We start from the raw sequence: 16263 nt of genomic DNA on the forward strand, positions 1-16263 counted from the left end.
ATGTGTCCTGGTCCCTCAGCTCCATGCACCCCAACATCCTTCCGCTCAGTGTGCGCTGGTTCTCTGCACCCCAATCCACTGACTTAATGCACCCTGGTCCCCTGGCTCTGTGCACCCCAATGCCCTGGGTCAGTGCGTACCCCAGTTCCATGCATCCCAATGCCCAGGATGTGTGTACCCCAATCCTCTGGATGCGTGCACCCTACACTCCCTGGCTCCATATGCTGTGGTTCCCCAGCTCTGTACACCCCAATCCCCCAGCTCCGTGCTCCCCAGGCTCAGTGTGTATCCCAATCCCCTGGCTTGGTGCTCCTTAACCCCCCAGACCCATGCACCTCAATCCTCCTGCCTTGGTGTACCCCAGTCCGCCAGCCCCATGCTTCCCAGCCTCATGCACTCAAATCCCCCTGGCTTGGTGCTCCCCAACTCTCCGGCTCTGTGCACCCCAGTCCTTCAACTCTGTGCACCCCAGGCCTCGGTCCTCTCCAGTCTCCCAGCTCCATGCACCCCAAACGCCTGCCTCAGTGCACCTTGATCTCTCAGTTCTGTGCTCCGCAGTCTCCCAGCCTTGTGCACCCGAAACCCCTGCCTTGGGGCATCCCAATCCCCTTTCTCCGTGCACCTCAATCCCCCTGGCTTGGTGGTCCCCAGCCCCTGACTCCGTGTACCCCAAATGCACCCCAATCCCCCAGCCCTCTGCACCCTCATCCCCCAGCTCTGTGCACCCCAAACCCCTTGCTCTATGCTCCCCAATCCCCTGGCTCTGTGCACCCCAACTCCTTAAACCCATGCTCCCCAATCTCCCATCCCTGTGCACCCCAATCCCCTGCCTCAGTGTTCCCCAGCCCCTGGCTCGATGCTCCCCAGTCCCTCAGCCCTGTGCACCCCAATCTCCTAGCTCGCCGTTCCCCACTCTCCCAAGCCCGCAGCCCCGTACACCCCAAGCCCCCCCGGCCCGTCCCGGGCGTGGCCCTTCCTCCTCCCCCTCTCCCTCCTCCTCCTCCTCCGCCACCGCCCCGGGACCTCGGCAGGAAGCGGGCCGCAGCCAATCACGGGCCGGGGCCACCTCTCGGGACCGGCCCCGCCCGCGGCGGCGCGCGCGTTCTGGGCCGTCGCGCGCCGCTTTCCCGGTAAGTGCTCGTGCCCGGCGCGGCCCGGCGCAGCGGTGGCGTGGAATGCGGGCACGGGGCTCTCGGGAGCGGGCAGGGGGGGTCCCCGGCCGCAGGATGGGGCTCGGGAGCTCGGGCGGGGTTCCGGGAGGGCGGAATGAATGAGGCCGCCCCCCAGCAGGGGCGGGGACGGTGCCGGTGCCGGGGGGGCTCGGGGAGCCCCGGTGGTTTTGGGGAGTCCCTTCCTCTGGGTGCTGGGGGTTGCGGGGCGCGGGCCCCACGGTTGACCGTGGAGGGAAGTGGCAGGGTGCCCGTACGCTTGTGAATCCATCGGGTTGAAATGCCACATCGAAGGTATGGAGCCAAAACCCGCCCCACGCGTGGGACAAAACAAACCCCACGCCCCGAGAGGAAGTGATTGTTCCCCTTTTCCTCGGGATGAGCGCAAGGATAACCCGTCCCTTCCTCCTCCCTATCCTCAAATCCACCTGGGATTTCGGGCTTGCACCCCATCTTTGCCCCCCTCCTTTGCAGGCCGTGCTCTCCCCCACCCCACTTCCCCGCAGGATCCTGCCTTGCAAGCCAGGACTAAAACCAGTCTAGAGCAGAGCTGGGCTCTTCGCTGGCACAAACCTCGGGCAGGAGGGGAGAAAAATGGGGTGCTCAGCCCAGGCACCCACAAAAGCTGGGGCTGGTGGGTGAAGACTCCCTCTCCCTGGACCAGCTGGTATTTTCTTTATGCCCCCACCCATCCCAGGGTGATAATTTGACAGCTGATAATCTGGGTATTACAAAAAAACCCCAGCGTTTTTGCTCCGTGATGGTTAATATGAAGTGGGGAACGGGTGACATATGGTCCCCGGGGTCCCACTGAAACAGCTGGCACGTGTGACGCGGGTGCTGCTTGCCTGGTTTTCGGATGCTTTGTAATGGGATTTAATTATCCCTCCGGTTTCCGGAGGGCTGAGTCCTCCCGGCTTGCCGTGCACGAGGGCATCTCTTCCAAGGGATTTGTGTGTGGGGTTTGTTATATCCTGACTTGCGAGGAAAGCTCAGGTCCGGGGCAGAGCTCACACCGAGCGATGGGGAAACTGAGTCACGGAAGGGCGAGAGACACGCTGAAAGGCTCTTGACTGCAGAAGGAGGGTTGGGGACACGGGTATCCCCTTCCTGGGACACATCTGAGATGGTCCAGCAGGACTCGTCGGTCATGAAACCTATAAAATATAATTTATTTCAGTATCACCAGGAAAAGGAAGGAGTTCCAAGGGTGAGAATGGGGAAGATGAGTCACGGTTTCCCTTGCCCAGGCAGTCAGATGAAGCCCCATCACCCGCGCCCACCGCAGCTCCTTCCCTTCCCGGCTGCCTGGAGTTTGCCACAGTGCTGGCTCCGGGCTCGTCTGCTTGGGAAAAGACACAAGTTGGGGATATGGTTTAAGAAAAAAAGCTGGATAATTAGTTTTCCCCAAAGGAGCCTCATGCCTGGGAGGGAAGGAGAGGCGGTGCTCCATCAGAGCTCTTTGGGCAGGGCTGTGCCTCAATTTCCCCTCTCCCGTGCCTCAGTTTCCCCCGTGGGAGCTGAGCTGAGGAGAGCTTCCGTGCTGCCATTTCCCTGATTAAAGGGGGTTTAGAGAGGAAGGCACCGGCAGTCAAAGTTGTTCCGGCTGCACCCCAGAAAGCTGGTGCTGCGACACTGATTTATTGCGAACGTGGGTATTGTGCCAAAAACTGTTGGCGCTAAAGGCTCTGGGCCGAGCAGCGGGGCTCTGGGATGGGATGGGACAGGGACGGGACATGGCAGCGGTGACGCTGGCTGTGATATCTGGGGCTCATTTATGCTATGAGGGAGGAACGCGGGTCACGAGGGGCCCGGCGAGCTCTTAGCGCGGCTGGGGAGGGGTGCTCGGGAAGTGAGCCACGGTAGCCAGCAGTGCCGGGCAGCTTGCCCTCGCCTCTCCTTACATCCAGCTTCCAGATGCTTTGGTTTTATTCCCCATTTTTCGGGGCAATCTCATGCCGGAGACTTTCCTGCTGTGAACAGGGATCAGTCTCGCAGCCCTTGAGCCACTGGCTGAGCCAGAAATCTGCAAACCTCCTATGTTTGGGTTTTTTAGCCATTTTGGATGCTGGGAGTGAGTTGCCTCCTCTTGGAGGACAGGGATGTAACAGCCAAACGCTGCAGGGAGAAGCTGGGAAGGAGAGAAACAAAAGGGGAGGAGAAGCAGCGAGGAGGGGAAGAGGCTCACGTGGCTTCCCCGGGCACTGGCCAACGCCTCCGGCTCAAGAGCTGCCTCCGGGTCCTTTGGCTCCCGGATGCAGGGGATGCACTGGGCCCTTGGCCAGTGCCAGGCTGGAGGCAAAAGCCCCTCCTGTGTGTTATGACAGGGTGGGTGCTCCGGTTGCCGCGCGGCAGCTGGAGGGGACGGCTGGTATGGGATCCCCTGCCTGACACCTGTCTCCTGCCCTCTTCTGTTCTCTGCCCCTGGTTCCCAGCACCATTTCAGTGTTTCCTTCTGTTTTTCCCCAGCTCTGGGCGCTTGCTACAAGAGAGAAGATTCTCTTTGAGAAGGACTCCCGGGGCCGTGCTCGCTTCTGCTTTCTTACCTGACCTCTCCTTGTGCCAAGGATGCTCTGCCGGCCGCTTGCCCTGGGAGCGCTGGTGCTCAGCCTGGCAGGTGAGTGGGGCTGGGTCTGGGTTTGGGGTTGGCATGGTCTGTGTGTCACCACCCTGAAGGAGATGTCCTGATCGCCACGCTCATCCCCAGAAAGCTGCCTTTGACCTGTGGTTTCCTGGAGGCAGCGCCAAGGTGTTTCTCCTGGTTTTGTGGTCCTGCAGCTGCCCAGGACATGGCCCTGTGGGTGTGATGGCTTCTGGTGCACGTGGGCCCCCCTGAGAGCAGGGGCCACTGCCTCCCGTGTGCTACAGCCAAATGGTGAAGCCATGGGAGGACGAAATCTTGAAGGTTTCTCACTCACCTGGCCCCCCAGGCTGCAGCTTCTCACCCTGGGAGAGACAGCGGGACCAAATCCTTTCGGGATGCTCAGCAGCCAGCAGCAGTTCCGGCCAGGCTGGGTAACGTTCCTAAAACCCGCTGGCATTTATTATTAGCCGGAGGGAGACATGACGCTCTTGAGCCTGCCAAGAGCCAGGCGGGCTGCCCGAGTGCTTTTCTCCTGCCTGTCTGCCCGTCTGCGGCCCCTGGCAGGTCTCCTCCAGCTCGGCTCCTTCCTGCGGCTCCTCATCCTCCCCGCTCAGGCTCTTGCTTAAAATGTAATGTCTCGCTGCTGCCTGCGTCCCCAGGGAGGGGTTTGCTGCAGGTAACGGCTTTGCTGTGTTCTGCAACGGTGTGGAGGTCGGAATATAAAGCAAATTGACCTCATTTGGTCCGAGGCGAGATATTTTTTTTTCCCCTTTTCCTCCCCATTTTGGGATTGGGGGGAATTGGTGAATTAAGTGCTGATGGTGCCCTGGGTCTGTTTTGGGGAATGTCGCTGCTTGCTGCCAACAGGCACCCCAGGACCAGCTCTGAGCGTGGAGGGTCTGGCAGCCCTGGCATGGTTGGCGTCGCTCCCTGATGCAGTGGCAGGGCTGGCATCTTGCCGTGGGGCTGGGACACAGTTGGCATCTTGCCGTGGTCCGCCGGTTGCCATCGTGCTGGAGCACTGATGCCATCTAGTGCTTGCCAGCCTGGCCACCAAGCTGGCTGGTCCTGGGGACACCAGACTGTGTCCCCTCTGCTGTCACCCACCCAACTGGGCTGTGTGTCCCATGGCGATGCAGGTTTGGGTGCCCGTGGGCACAGCTCGTAGCTGAGAGCAACGGTACCCCCAGGTTTGGTGCTGGATGTGGGGCTGTTTGCCTGCTGGCAGAATGGGCTTGGTTGGGGGTCGGTGATGGGGCTGGTCCTGAGATGCCACCTCCCCACGGGTCCCTCTCATGGGCGTCCCTCGATTTGCTTAGATGTTACCCACACAGAGAATTAAGGAGGTGCTTCTGCAGGTCTCACCACCACATGCTTTTGCCCTTGCCACTCTCCCGCAGGTGCCATCGAGATCCATGTCCCGGATGAGCCTGTGGTGGCTCTTTTTGGCCGAGATGCCACCCTGCACTGCTCTTTCTCCCCTGACGCCAACTTCAGCCTCGACGACCTGAACCTCATCTGGCAGTTGACGGACACAAAGAACTTGGTCCACAGGTTCTCCGGTGGCCAGGACCAGCTGGCAGACCAGGGTGGGGATTATACCAACCGTACGGCCCTCTTCTACGACCAGCTGGCCCAGGGCAATGTCTCGCTGCTCCTCCGACGTGTGGAGATCTCGGATGAGGGCAGTTTCACGTGCTTCGTCTGGGCCCAGGACTACAACAGCGCAGCTGTGATGTTGCAGGTGGCAGGTGAGAGATGGAGAGTTGCGGTGTCCCTACACGTCTCCCCGAAGAGAAGAGTTCTCCATCATACTTCGCTCCTCTGTGGAGACTCTTTCTCTCTCCACCCTTGCTGTGGTCTCCCCATGAAGTCAGGTCTCTGTTAGAGACCAACCAGCTGCATTGCCCCAAAATATTGCTGATGAGGGGTGTGGTCTCTTCCCTGCCATGACGGAGAGGCTTTCAGTTGAGAAGCCACCTGGAAGCATGATCATAAATGAACCAAAGCTGGGTAGGCTTCAGCTGGTTGGTCTTATCAGCTGGAAGAGTCTGTCCTGGGGCTTGCTCCAGATCCTGGTCCTTTGGTCTTCTCCATTGTGTCATGCTGACTGTCCTCTCCTTTGCAGCTCCCTACTCCAAGCCCAGTGTGAACCTGGAGCCCAACAAGGACTTGAAGCCAGGAGATCTGGCAGCTGTGACTTGCCACGCTTCCCGCGGGTACCCCGAGGCCAGTGTCCTCTGGCAGGACAGCCAGGGCGTCAACATCACAGAAAACGTCACCACATCCCAGGTGGCCAATGAGGAAGGTCTCTTTGATGTGCACAGCGTCCTCCAGGTGCTGGTGGAGCCCAGCAGCACCTACTCCTGCCTGGTGCGGAACCCAGTGCTGCAGCAGGAGACCCAAGCCTCCGTCACCATCACAGGTGAGCCATCAAGGGCCAAGACTGGGGGAAGGACGGGGTGGGCTCTGTCTGAAGAAGGTGATGGTGGTGGCACTGGGATCCCTACTGTGGCCCAGAGCCACCATGGGGTATTGCTACCCCATATCCCCACTCTGTCTCTCTCCCCATGGACCTACAAGGGTGACTGGACGCTGTGCTGTCCTCCCTGTCACCCCATGCCAGCGTCCCAGCTGGAACCAGCGTCCCTAGTTCTTAGTCTCTAGCTTTGCTGGTTGCCCCATCTCAGTCTAAACCACCACAGAAAGCCAGCACAAGGCATGGTGGTTGTCTTCTCCTTAGTATGTGGCCATGGGATGCTCTCAATTTGGTATTCTCTGTCCCACCTGCCCCAGTCCTACTTCAGAAATACAGACTGGAGGAGTTATCAAGCATGTTCAGCCTTGCTGCTTTGCTCCAAGCTCCTCCAGCTGTCCTCCTGGAGCTCTTTATAACCTTCTGTGCTCCCCAGTAGCATTAATTAGCGTTTAATTACCCTTGCTACATCACTTGCTGGGTTGGGAAGGTGGGTCCCTGGTGGATCATCAACTTTTGGCTGGATGCACCGAACTCTTGCCCGAAAACTTGTGGATGCTGCTGGTTGGCAGCAGAGGGGTGGCTTTTGCATGGGCTCCCAAGTGTGCAAACAAATTATCAGCCTTGGAGTGACATCTGTGGAGGGACAGGGTTTGGGCCAAGACTTTATTTGAAGAATGAGCAATGTTATGGGGAAAAATCAGACTTCCGGTGTTCCAGGAGATATCCCTGAAGCCCTGGTGGTCCCTGCCAGGCCATCCCAGACCCTGGGGAAGGTGTCCCCATCCTTCCCAAACCCCGGGGGAGGTGTCCCCATCCTTCCCATCCCCTTAGATGAGAGGGAGCGGGTGCAGCATCACCTAATGCTTCTTTTGAGCTTCTTAGCAAGTGAAGGGTCAGCCTGCCATTGGAATTTATTAATGGGGTTATTTAAAGGTTAATGAAGTATTTTAGGGAGTGACTCAACCTGCTGCTTCCCCGGCCAGTTCCAGACTAATTAGGGGAGGCCATAATTAGAGGCACTGATGGTTTTACTTCCAAAGCCACCTCTTGTGCCACCAACTCCCTTCATGGGGACGTGCCCTGCCTATTGTGGCGTCCTGTGTCCTGGGTGCGTGTCCCCCAGGTTGGGCAGTGATGCTCACCCGTGGTGGTGGTTCTCTTTCCTCCCTCTGCAAGGCCAACACCTCGCCTTCCCCGCTGTGGCTCTCTGGCTGACGGTGGGACTTGCCATCTGCGTCGTGGTGCTGCTTATCGTTCTGGTGTATGTGTGCCAGAAGAAAATCCGCCAGAGCTGCGAGGAAGAGGAGGAAAACGCAGGTAGTGTGGCAGGTACCTCCCCCCGAAAAGGGATGGGGTTTGTAAGGGGTAATGGATGGATGGAGGGTGATGGATGGAGAGATGCTCCGTACTCTTGCTTTCTGCATCCTTCTCCTGTTTGTTTGGGGTTTTTTTTTTATTATGCAGGGGTGTTTGCACAAAAAGAGGGGCTTTGTTGCTTTAAAAAAGCTGCTGTGCTCCAAAAATGGCTGCAGAAGCAGCTTTGCTGGCGTTCCCCCTTTGTTTTCTTTCGCTGCCTCCCGAGGCGTTCACTCTGCCAAAGCCTTTCCCTGCCAGCATCGTGCTGCAGGGCTGGGACCCACAGCCTCCCTCCCCGGGGGCTCCCGCTCTGCTCCGCCTCACTCTGCCGGGGAGGATGATGCCACCGGGATGCCTGGCTGTCGGGTGTCCCCACTGGTGGGGATCAAGAGGGTTTTCCCTTGGCAGATGCCAGAGAATTGTCTGCAGAATATAAATATATTAAAAAAAAAAAAATTCCCTTCTATAGCAGAGTATTTTCTCCTTGGCCAGGGGATTTTCAGCGCCGTGATGCTCAGCCATGGCCGTGGGCCAGCTGACCTCAGTCCTTTATCATCGGCCCACAGCTCCCAGCCCACGATGTTTTGCACCAGCGGCTGCACGCCTTTAACAGTGATGTTTTTGCTGTGGCTTTTGCTCAGCCAGAAACCAGGCAGAGACCCTGCCCCTGAGCCTGGCAGGAGCAGCAATTTTTCGTGGTGTTTCTGGCCAGGAACAGCGTGGCAGCAGGTCCTAGCCGTGGGGTGCAAAGGTCCCAGGCGAGGGTGACAGCCTGGCAGCTTGGGGGTGATGCAGGAGGGAGAGGGGGATGTCATCCCTTGGTGCCCATGGGGTGTCCTGGAGGTGTCGGGGGATCCGTGGTGTCTCCACCAAGCCCCTCACCGAGCGCTGCTCCAGATGCTGGCTGTACTGTAAATAGGGAGGAGAGCGGCTGCACTGTGTCATCAGGGGCTGTGGCCTTTTCTGCTTTGCTCATGGGGGATGTGCCACCCCAGCACAGCCTTGTGATGGGGGAAGTACCCCTTTTGTGGTGCTGGAGGGGGTACTGGGTGCAGGTGGGTACCAGTCACCTCTTCCCCAAGCATCAGCAGTGGCTCAGCAGCGCCTGGGATGTGCAGCAATCACGAGTGGCTCCAACCAGCCGGGGACAGTGGTGATCCGAGGGGCATCCATGAAACCCGGCTGCCTGGGGAGGTGGGATTCAGGATGGGCGCTGGGGTGGAGCCCGGCAGATGTGTCACACGCTCCGACTTGCTCTTTTGCAGGGACGGAGGAGCAGGACATGGAGGGGGAAGAACCCAGGACAGGTGGGTGCATGTTGTCTGCGTGTTATGTATGTGAGTGCGTTATAGCGTGTGCTCATGGCACCGTCCCCTACACAAGCAAACAGCCCAGCGTGCACCCTCCATCGATGCTCAGCCCCACCGTGCTCACCCGTTCTTTGACGCACCCCCTCAGGCTGGCAGCTCCCTGATAAGCCACCCTATCTCTTAATAAAAAAGCGCTCGTGGTGCTCTGCTGTCATCAAACAGGTTAATTATATGCCCAGTGATTGCCGTTATCTGCTGGCGCAGGAGCAAGCCCACTTGGGATGCTGGCTCCTATGCTGCCGGGGAGATTTAAGGACCGGGGGTTGGCTTCCAATGGAAATTGGTGGGTGCAATTATTGGGGTGGGTTCTCCAGAACGGGGCTCCTAGCTGTTTCTTCCAGGGAGGTGTTTCCTTGCAAGCCCCGCATCCGGTGCGGTGGGCTCTGAGGACTCACCGTGTGCCGTTTTGCTTTTCACAGCCCTGCAGCCACTGACGAGCGCAGAGGGCAAAGATGGTGAGTGCGTTTGCCTAGGACCGTGGGGTGGCTTGAGATGAAGGGCACTGGAGATGGTGCTCAGATCCAAGTGTAAAGCATCTGTTGCATCTCTATCATCCATCATTGGTTTGGGGATTTTTTTTCCCCTTTTTTTCATTTCTTTTTTCTTTATTTTTTTTTCCCCAGTTTTCAATCAAATTTTCCCAGATCAATTATTTTCCAGCACCCATTTCCATTCCAGTTTGGGCTGTGCTTGCTCTGGCCACCACTTGTATCTCCCAGCAGAGATGGAGCAAGGAGACCAACAGCTCCAACGCGATGTTTCTTCTCTTATCTTTCCTTTTCTTGGGCAGTTTGAGGCTGAGATAAGCCTCGTGCCACCAACATGGGTCATTGCAAGAAATTTGGGTCTATTTTGAGTGTTGCCATGGGTTTGCTAAGAGGCAGGGAATTGCTGGAGTTGGTCCTCATCTTGTGGAGAGGGAGGCATCAGCTTCATCCCTCCCCATGCAGAACTCCCCACCAGCAGCCCAGTACCAAATTTCTGGTGAAAATTCATGAGAGTTAGAGTCCCAGCTCTGGTTTCTGCCTTTCAGTCTCTTCTCCCAAACTCCTGGCTTGATGCTGCCTGCAGCTCGTGACCCATCCCAGCCCGGTGATGGGCTCCAGCACTTTCCTCACTCTTCCCCACTCATTCTCCTCCCAAGATCTCAATCTTTTAATTTATTTCCTCTCTTATTAAAAGCAGAGGCTTGGCCTCTGCTGCCGGTGAATCGCTGCTAATTTAACCGTCCCTTCCTCTTCTGTTAACAGCCCTGTTTCTTCTCTAATGCCATTTTTTCCCCCACTCCCATGGGTTTATAAAAGCCCTTTCTCCCTTCCTCTTCACACCTTTAGCACAACATCAACTGACTCCACTTTTCTTTTTTTTTTCTTCCCCTCCTCCCTGCCCTTATCTCCCCCTTGCAAGCCGTTGCAGACCATGCTCTGCTTCCCAGCCCCTTGGTTTTTCATACCTGATGCAGCCTGTTTGCTTCAGCCCATGCGCGAGACATCCTCTGCTTGCTCCTTGACCACTTTTTCAGCAGAAACGAAGCTTGAATAATAACATCTCCCAGGGTTTGTGGGCTGTGGAGTGGTTTCTAGCCAGGAGGATGGATGGAGGGATAAAAACACACCTACATGTGCCTGGTCATATTTGCCTGAAGCTGGCATCAGCCCTGGGAGTGGGAATCCCAGTTTTCCAGAAAAAGGAGAGCCCAGAGCTGCCAGCAACCAAATTAACTCATTAATTTGGACCTCTGAATTATTAGTCTTTTTTAATATCTCTGCCAATTTTTATTTAGCCTTTCTTTTTCTCCCCAGATAACGAGCAAGAAATTGATTGATGGGAGCTGGGACACCCCCAAGCAGCGCCCTGTGCCCTGGACCAGCCAAGATGTCCCCAGTGGGGACAGGCTCCAGGTCCCCTGCGGAGGGCACGGACCTGCTGCCACCCCTCGTCTCATGCCCTGTCACCCTCCTCCCACCCTGGCCATGTCTTCAGGGCGCCCTGGGGCTGGAGAGAGGCTACATCTCTCTTATCCCCAGCGAGCCCCGAAGACCGGCGCATCCTTTCCGGTGACGGTGGGTGTGGGGAGGAGGCTCCTCCTCGTCCGTCTGTCCGTCCCCACATGGAGCTGAGAGCAACCAGGGTTGACTGTTCCCCTCCACACCCTCTGTGCCTGTTCCTGTGTGGCCACAGCTGAGCCAGCTGCATTCCAGGTGCCTTCCAGGGCAAGTTTTGGTGCCCTTTCCAAGCCCAGAGGGGCTCAGTGAGGTCCCTGGGAGCGACTGATGGAGTCCCAGAGGCTCCGGGAAGATGGATGGGACCTGCAGGACCCCCAGGCATGGGGGGACAGAGCTGATGCTCTCAGCCCGGATGGATACACCGCTTCGGGGACATATGGGGACAATTATTTTTTCACGTTGCACCACTGTGGTTCCCGCTGGACTTTTATTTTTGCCTTAAATGCAAAATCCCATTGGGGTGGTTATCCCCTGCCTTGAATTAACCAGGAGAATTTTTGGAGGTGTGGGGGGAAGGCAGGGCTTGGGGGGGACCTGCTGGCCAGGTGAAGCCCTCCTGTCCTCCCCGTGGTGACAAAGCTGATGCTTTGAGAGCCAGAGCACTGGTGGGGGTGAACCTGGCCAGTGCGTGGGGTCAAGCTCTTCTGTTTCCCATGGGATTCGGAGCCTTTGCCCTGTGCATGTCCTGGGAGTCCTCCCTCCACTGCTGGGTACCTGCAGGGTGCGTGGGGGCAGCCGAGCTGCCGGAGTGAGCAGGGTGATGTGTCCCTGGTCCCACTCTGGTGGGTGGGTGAAGTCCTTGCTGTGCCCCTCGGTGGCTTTTCTGCTTGTTTTTGTTATTATTTAAAATCCAGAATCTGAAGGGAATTTTTGTGCCTTGACAAATAAATTCAGGGGTTGTTTTGGACAGTGCTTTCTGGGCTCGGCATGGTCTCCGGGATGCAGATTTGGCTGTGATTAGTTTAAATATCAAAATCCTCAGAGCAAAACCTTTATGGCCCCCTTTCAGCCCAGCCCCATCAGTCCCTCGGTCACCGCAGCACCTCACACCGTGCTGCCTTTATCCGTCACGCGGCATGGGGTGAAAACCACTCCAGCGATGGAGGGATGCCTCATCCCTCCTCTTTATTTAAATACTTTGAGCAGCAGAACGAAGAGCAAAATCCCACAGGACGTCATCCATCTGAGATCGCTCTGAAATTCAGGCTGGTTAATCGCAGCGATGGGATATGAGCGGGGTCTGACAGGGGCCGACGGGGAAGGGACCTTCCTAAATCACCTGCGGAGGATTATTTTTAGCTGTCCTTCCCTGGGCATGAAGCCAGGCTCTGCATTTCAATAGAAAAATATTTCTAAAAGTGAGACAAGGAGAAGCGTGCTGGTATCAAACTGGGATTAGGAAGGGGATGGATGGTGATTTCATTTAGGGGTTTTGATCTACAGCCTGAATTAAGTGCTGGCACAATTTTTAACACGGTGCCGGGAGGTGCCATTAATATTATTTAGCACCCAGACGCTGGGCTGGGGGCGTGAAGCCATTAACCACCTCCAGCTCCTTGTCAGGCATCGGGATGAGCTGTCCCCAGGTCTAGGATGTCTTTAAAGGTCCTGAGATGGTGCCAGCATCCCTGGGGTTGTCTCCTCCATCTGGGAGCTTTCTGGGGCATTTCTTTGGGCAGATTTGAGGGGGGTTTTCTGGGTGAAATGCAGCCTGGGCCATGCAGGAAGGGGCATCTTGAGCGGGGTGAGGAAGAAAATCAGGATTAAGCTGTGGCAGCCCAGGAGCCCAAGTGTCATCCTGCTTTTGGGGCTGTGCAGGTGATGGGTCTTTTGCGGGGAGGAAACCATCCATCCTCTTCCTCAAGGTCTGCATAACCCAACACATGGTTTTATGGTGCTGTGGATGACCACCAGGTAGGGAAGAGGCTGGCTGGCCACGCCACCGCACACCTGATCCTGTTTTTCCATTTCCCAAAAGCCCCAACAGCCTCCTCTACCCACTCCCAGACAACAGCGAACCTGGCAAGCAGGAAAGCAGGATTTTACAGGGATGCAGAGTGTGATGGACCTGGTGCTGCGAGCTGGCAGCAGCTTGGCTGCCGACGCTCACTGTTGTTTGCTCTCATCCCCTCCTGGGAGCAGGCGAGGCTCCAAGTTCATCCAAACATCCTCAATGGGTAAAAAACAAGACAAAAATCACATTTGGCAGGTTATTTCAGAAAGCGCCAGGGCGAGTTTCTCCTCAGCGCCGATCGATGGTGGCTTGATTCTCCTCATCAATAATAAATGAAGAATGCTTCTCCTATTGACCTAATTATGGTGGGAGAGGAGCACAGAGATCCCCAGCTTTGTTGCTGCCTGTTCCTGAGGGCTGCGTGGGCTGTGTGGTGGCTGTTGGGATGGGATGATGCCCCTGTGGTGTGGGAGCGGCATTGCTGCCTGTCCCTCTTGTCCCCTTGTCCCGCTCACAGATGGGGCCGTGTCCCTGCACGCAGCAGAGACAATCTGGAAACTCTGCGAGGGTCAGGCCCAAGAGCCGCCCGGCACCCGTGGGTGCCCTTGCCCTGCAGTGTTGATTTCCAGAGATTAAAGATTTGCAAGAAGCATCCTTTTCTACCATTGTTTCCATGTGGTGATGTGCCTTTCATCAGGATGAGCATGATTGGGTTCCTACACTGCCCCCAAATACCCATTTCTTGGCCTCAAAATTGCCAGGTCAGATCCAAATTCAGCTGGAAAGCTCAAAGCAACCTGGCTGAGCTGGTTTCTGGTTTTAAGGCTGCTGCAAACATAATATCTGGGGAAAGCAGAGCCCAGAAACAGCCACGGGACTGGATCTTCCTGCAGCCCAGCTGCCGAAGGCCAGGAGCAAAGGCCCAAGGCTGGGGCTGTGAGCCTGGGGGAGAAGGAATTTTAAAAATCATTCTACCTCTGCCACTTTTCCTGGGAAGCAATATCCAAAGAGGATTTAAATTGGTCTAAAAATCCAAGATTTGTTGTGAACAACCAGTTTTTATTTCATTTCCTGTTTGTTTCCTCCCAGTGAAACAACAGGGATGGAGAAACCACCCAGCTCCGTGCCAGCTCTGCTCGGGGAATTTGCTTGCCATGGGCAAGCCAGAGCCAATGCAAAGCACTGGCATGCTCAGAAACTCTTTTTTTTTTTTTTTGGCCAAAAAAATGCCTTGAAAAACTCTCCCCTTGTGCCAAGGATCCTGGTACCCATATCCTTTCGGTGGGGGATGAAGAGCAATACGGTATTCCCAAGGGACCTGCGTGGAGTTGGCACTTTCAGAGCCAGTTTCTCCCTCCCAGGACCCATTTTTCGGAGTCCAATCCCAAGCAAGTTATTCCCTGCAGCCGCAATGCATCCAGTCCCGCTAAGTCAGAGTTAATGGAGGGGTTGAGAGACATTTTAATTACAGATTTGGCTATCCTGCGTGATTTATCCTGGGTAACTCAAGCAATTTATCCATCAGCAGCCAGAAGGGATCTGAAGCAGAAAGAAAGCACGGGGAGTATTTATCGCGGTGACTCAGAAGTCATTTAAGAGAGATTTGAAAAGAAATGGTGATGTTGCTCAGAAAGCCCCTACCTGGCATTAACGAGTTGTCTCCAGCCAGGAAAATTAATGAGTGATATCATTTTCAAACTCCAATTCCCCTCTTTTCCTGCGTTAGCCGAGCGGGGTTCGTTTCTCTTTGGGATGCACAGCCGAAGCGTGGCGTGGGGGTAAGGGAATTGGGGTGATGTTTCGATGTCGTTTTATGATCAGGTGGCATTTCAATATCATTTTGCCATCATTACTCATAGAAGGTGAGACACCCCCCCCCCCAGCAATGCTTTCACAAGCGGGATCTGTGCCGCTGCGCTGCGGGCTCGGTGATAGCATCATTTTCTTGGGGACGGGCGAAGAGAGGTTGGTATTGCTTAATGAGCCTTAGAGAAGTACATGGAGTCTCAAGTAAGGAGATGTTGCTTAAACATTGCCAGAGAAGTATTCAGTTCTCCTGCTAATACAGTATTTAACACTCCGGTGAAAAGACACCCTGCCATATAAACGGATGCCTTCAGATGAGCCATCTAGAGAAAAAGTGCTGACAGTGCATTCTTTTCCATGCCCGACAGAGAAATGATTTTTCTCACCTCAGGTAGTGAAGCTGTGTATAAAAACTAAAATTCAGGAGGACACGCATCCCAAAGGGAGGATGCAATCTTCCTTCCTGCAGCATGGATCAAAGACTTCCACCATGGGACTTGTCCATGAAGGCTTTCCAAGGGGCGTGGATGGGGTGTACGCAGCTGTTGGCCTTCCCCTTCTAGCAGGGGCTCAGTGAGGACCCCAAGCTCCTGTTAGCCAAGGGAAGGACAGACCACTGCGACAAAAAGGAGGTGTCCCCCAGTGTCCTTCATTCCCAGAGGAAATCTACAATCGGAGCACTTTGCAGATGGAAAGGGCTATTCCTTCTGAGCTATTAAATACAGATTACAGTGATGAATGCGGCACTTGCTGCGGTGCGAGAGCTGGGAGGTGGTGGATGTTTTTTTTTGCTGCCTATTGATCTCTTTTGCACCCAAATGAGAATAAAAGCTGTTCCTCACCCGACAGGTTCAGGCTTTTAAGGCCAGTGAATCTCTCATCCTCGTTTCATCCCAGATGCCTGAATTTACTTCCCAGCATCCTGCTCTCTGTGCTTTGACCTGCCAACCTTTGGCTGGAGCTATTGCAAGGTGTGAGAAACTCACCTTTAAACAAAGAAACTTTGGGCTGTGTTAGTGTGAGACACGGTGCTCAGGCTGCACATGGCTCCTTGGGTTTCTAGATGAGCTGCCTCTCTCCCTTTGGAGCAGGAGCAAAAGTGCGTGGGCTGCAGGCATCCATCCATGTAGACCCAGAGAAGGTTTGCTGGAGATTGGGTGAATGAACCCCTGGATCTTCAGTCCTGTGTCCTACTGGTGGGCTGTGTGATGGGGCTGTGGGCAGCACAAGCAGCACCTCCCATCCTCCTGGATGCCTTCAGCTGCAGGATTCCTGCTGAGCACACCTGGCTTGTTGGGTAAAAGACACTATCCTAGCAGAGGAATGAGCTGGATTTGGAGATTACCTACTGCTTGCTGAATTAATAAAGAGGGCTTGGGCTGCCGGCGAGGTTTTTCTTGTTGGATCATTTATTCATCACTCACAAAAATATCAGGGGCAAGGCTGGGACATGGAGATCATACCAGAAAAGGACGGTGTGTGTGGCATTATTCATGCTTCAGGGACGCCGCAGCCAATGCCTAATGCATGGGCCAGCAT

General features: G+C 55.6%; 1 protein-coding gene across 4 annotated transcripts; it reads left to right on the plus strand.

Moving 5' to 3' along the window:
- The first annotated feature begins 1037 nt into the window (after nt 1-1037).
- Nucleotides 1038-11876, plus strand: CD276 (CD276 molecule). Of its 4 annotated transcripts, none has more exons than XM_086757290.1 (8): nt 1038-1130; nt 3639-3786; nt 5154-5504; nt 5882-6178; nt 7409-7561; nt 8854-8895; nt 9378-9413; nt 10761-11876. In XM_086757290.1, the coding sequence occupies exons 2-8, from the start codon at nt 3738-3740 to the stop codon at nt 10781-10783; spliced, it is 951 nt and encodes a 316-aa protein (XP_086613416.1). In that variant the 5' UTR covers nt 1038-1130; nt 3639-3737; the 3' UTR covers nt 10784-11876. The 4 variants fall into 4 exon arrangements, with proteins under 4 accessions (XP_086613416.1, XP_086613419.1, XP_086613418.1 ...); XM_086757293.1 differs by having other exon boundaries at nt 7409-7549; XM_086757292.1 differs by lacking the exon at nt 1038-1130 and adding an exon at nt 3361-3497.
- Nucleotides 11877-16263: the final 4387 nt, after the last annotated feature.

This window comes from Chlamydotis macqueenii, chromosome 12, assembly GCF_036417535.1.
Source record: "Chlamydotis macqueenii isolate bChlMac1 chromosome 12, bChlMac1.mat, whole genome shotgun sequence".
Lineage (NCBI taxonomy): Eukaryota > Metazoa > Chordata > Aves > Otidiformes > Otididae > Chlamydotis > Chlamydotis macqueenii.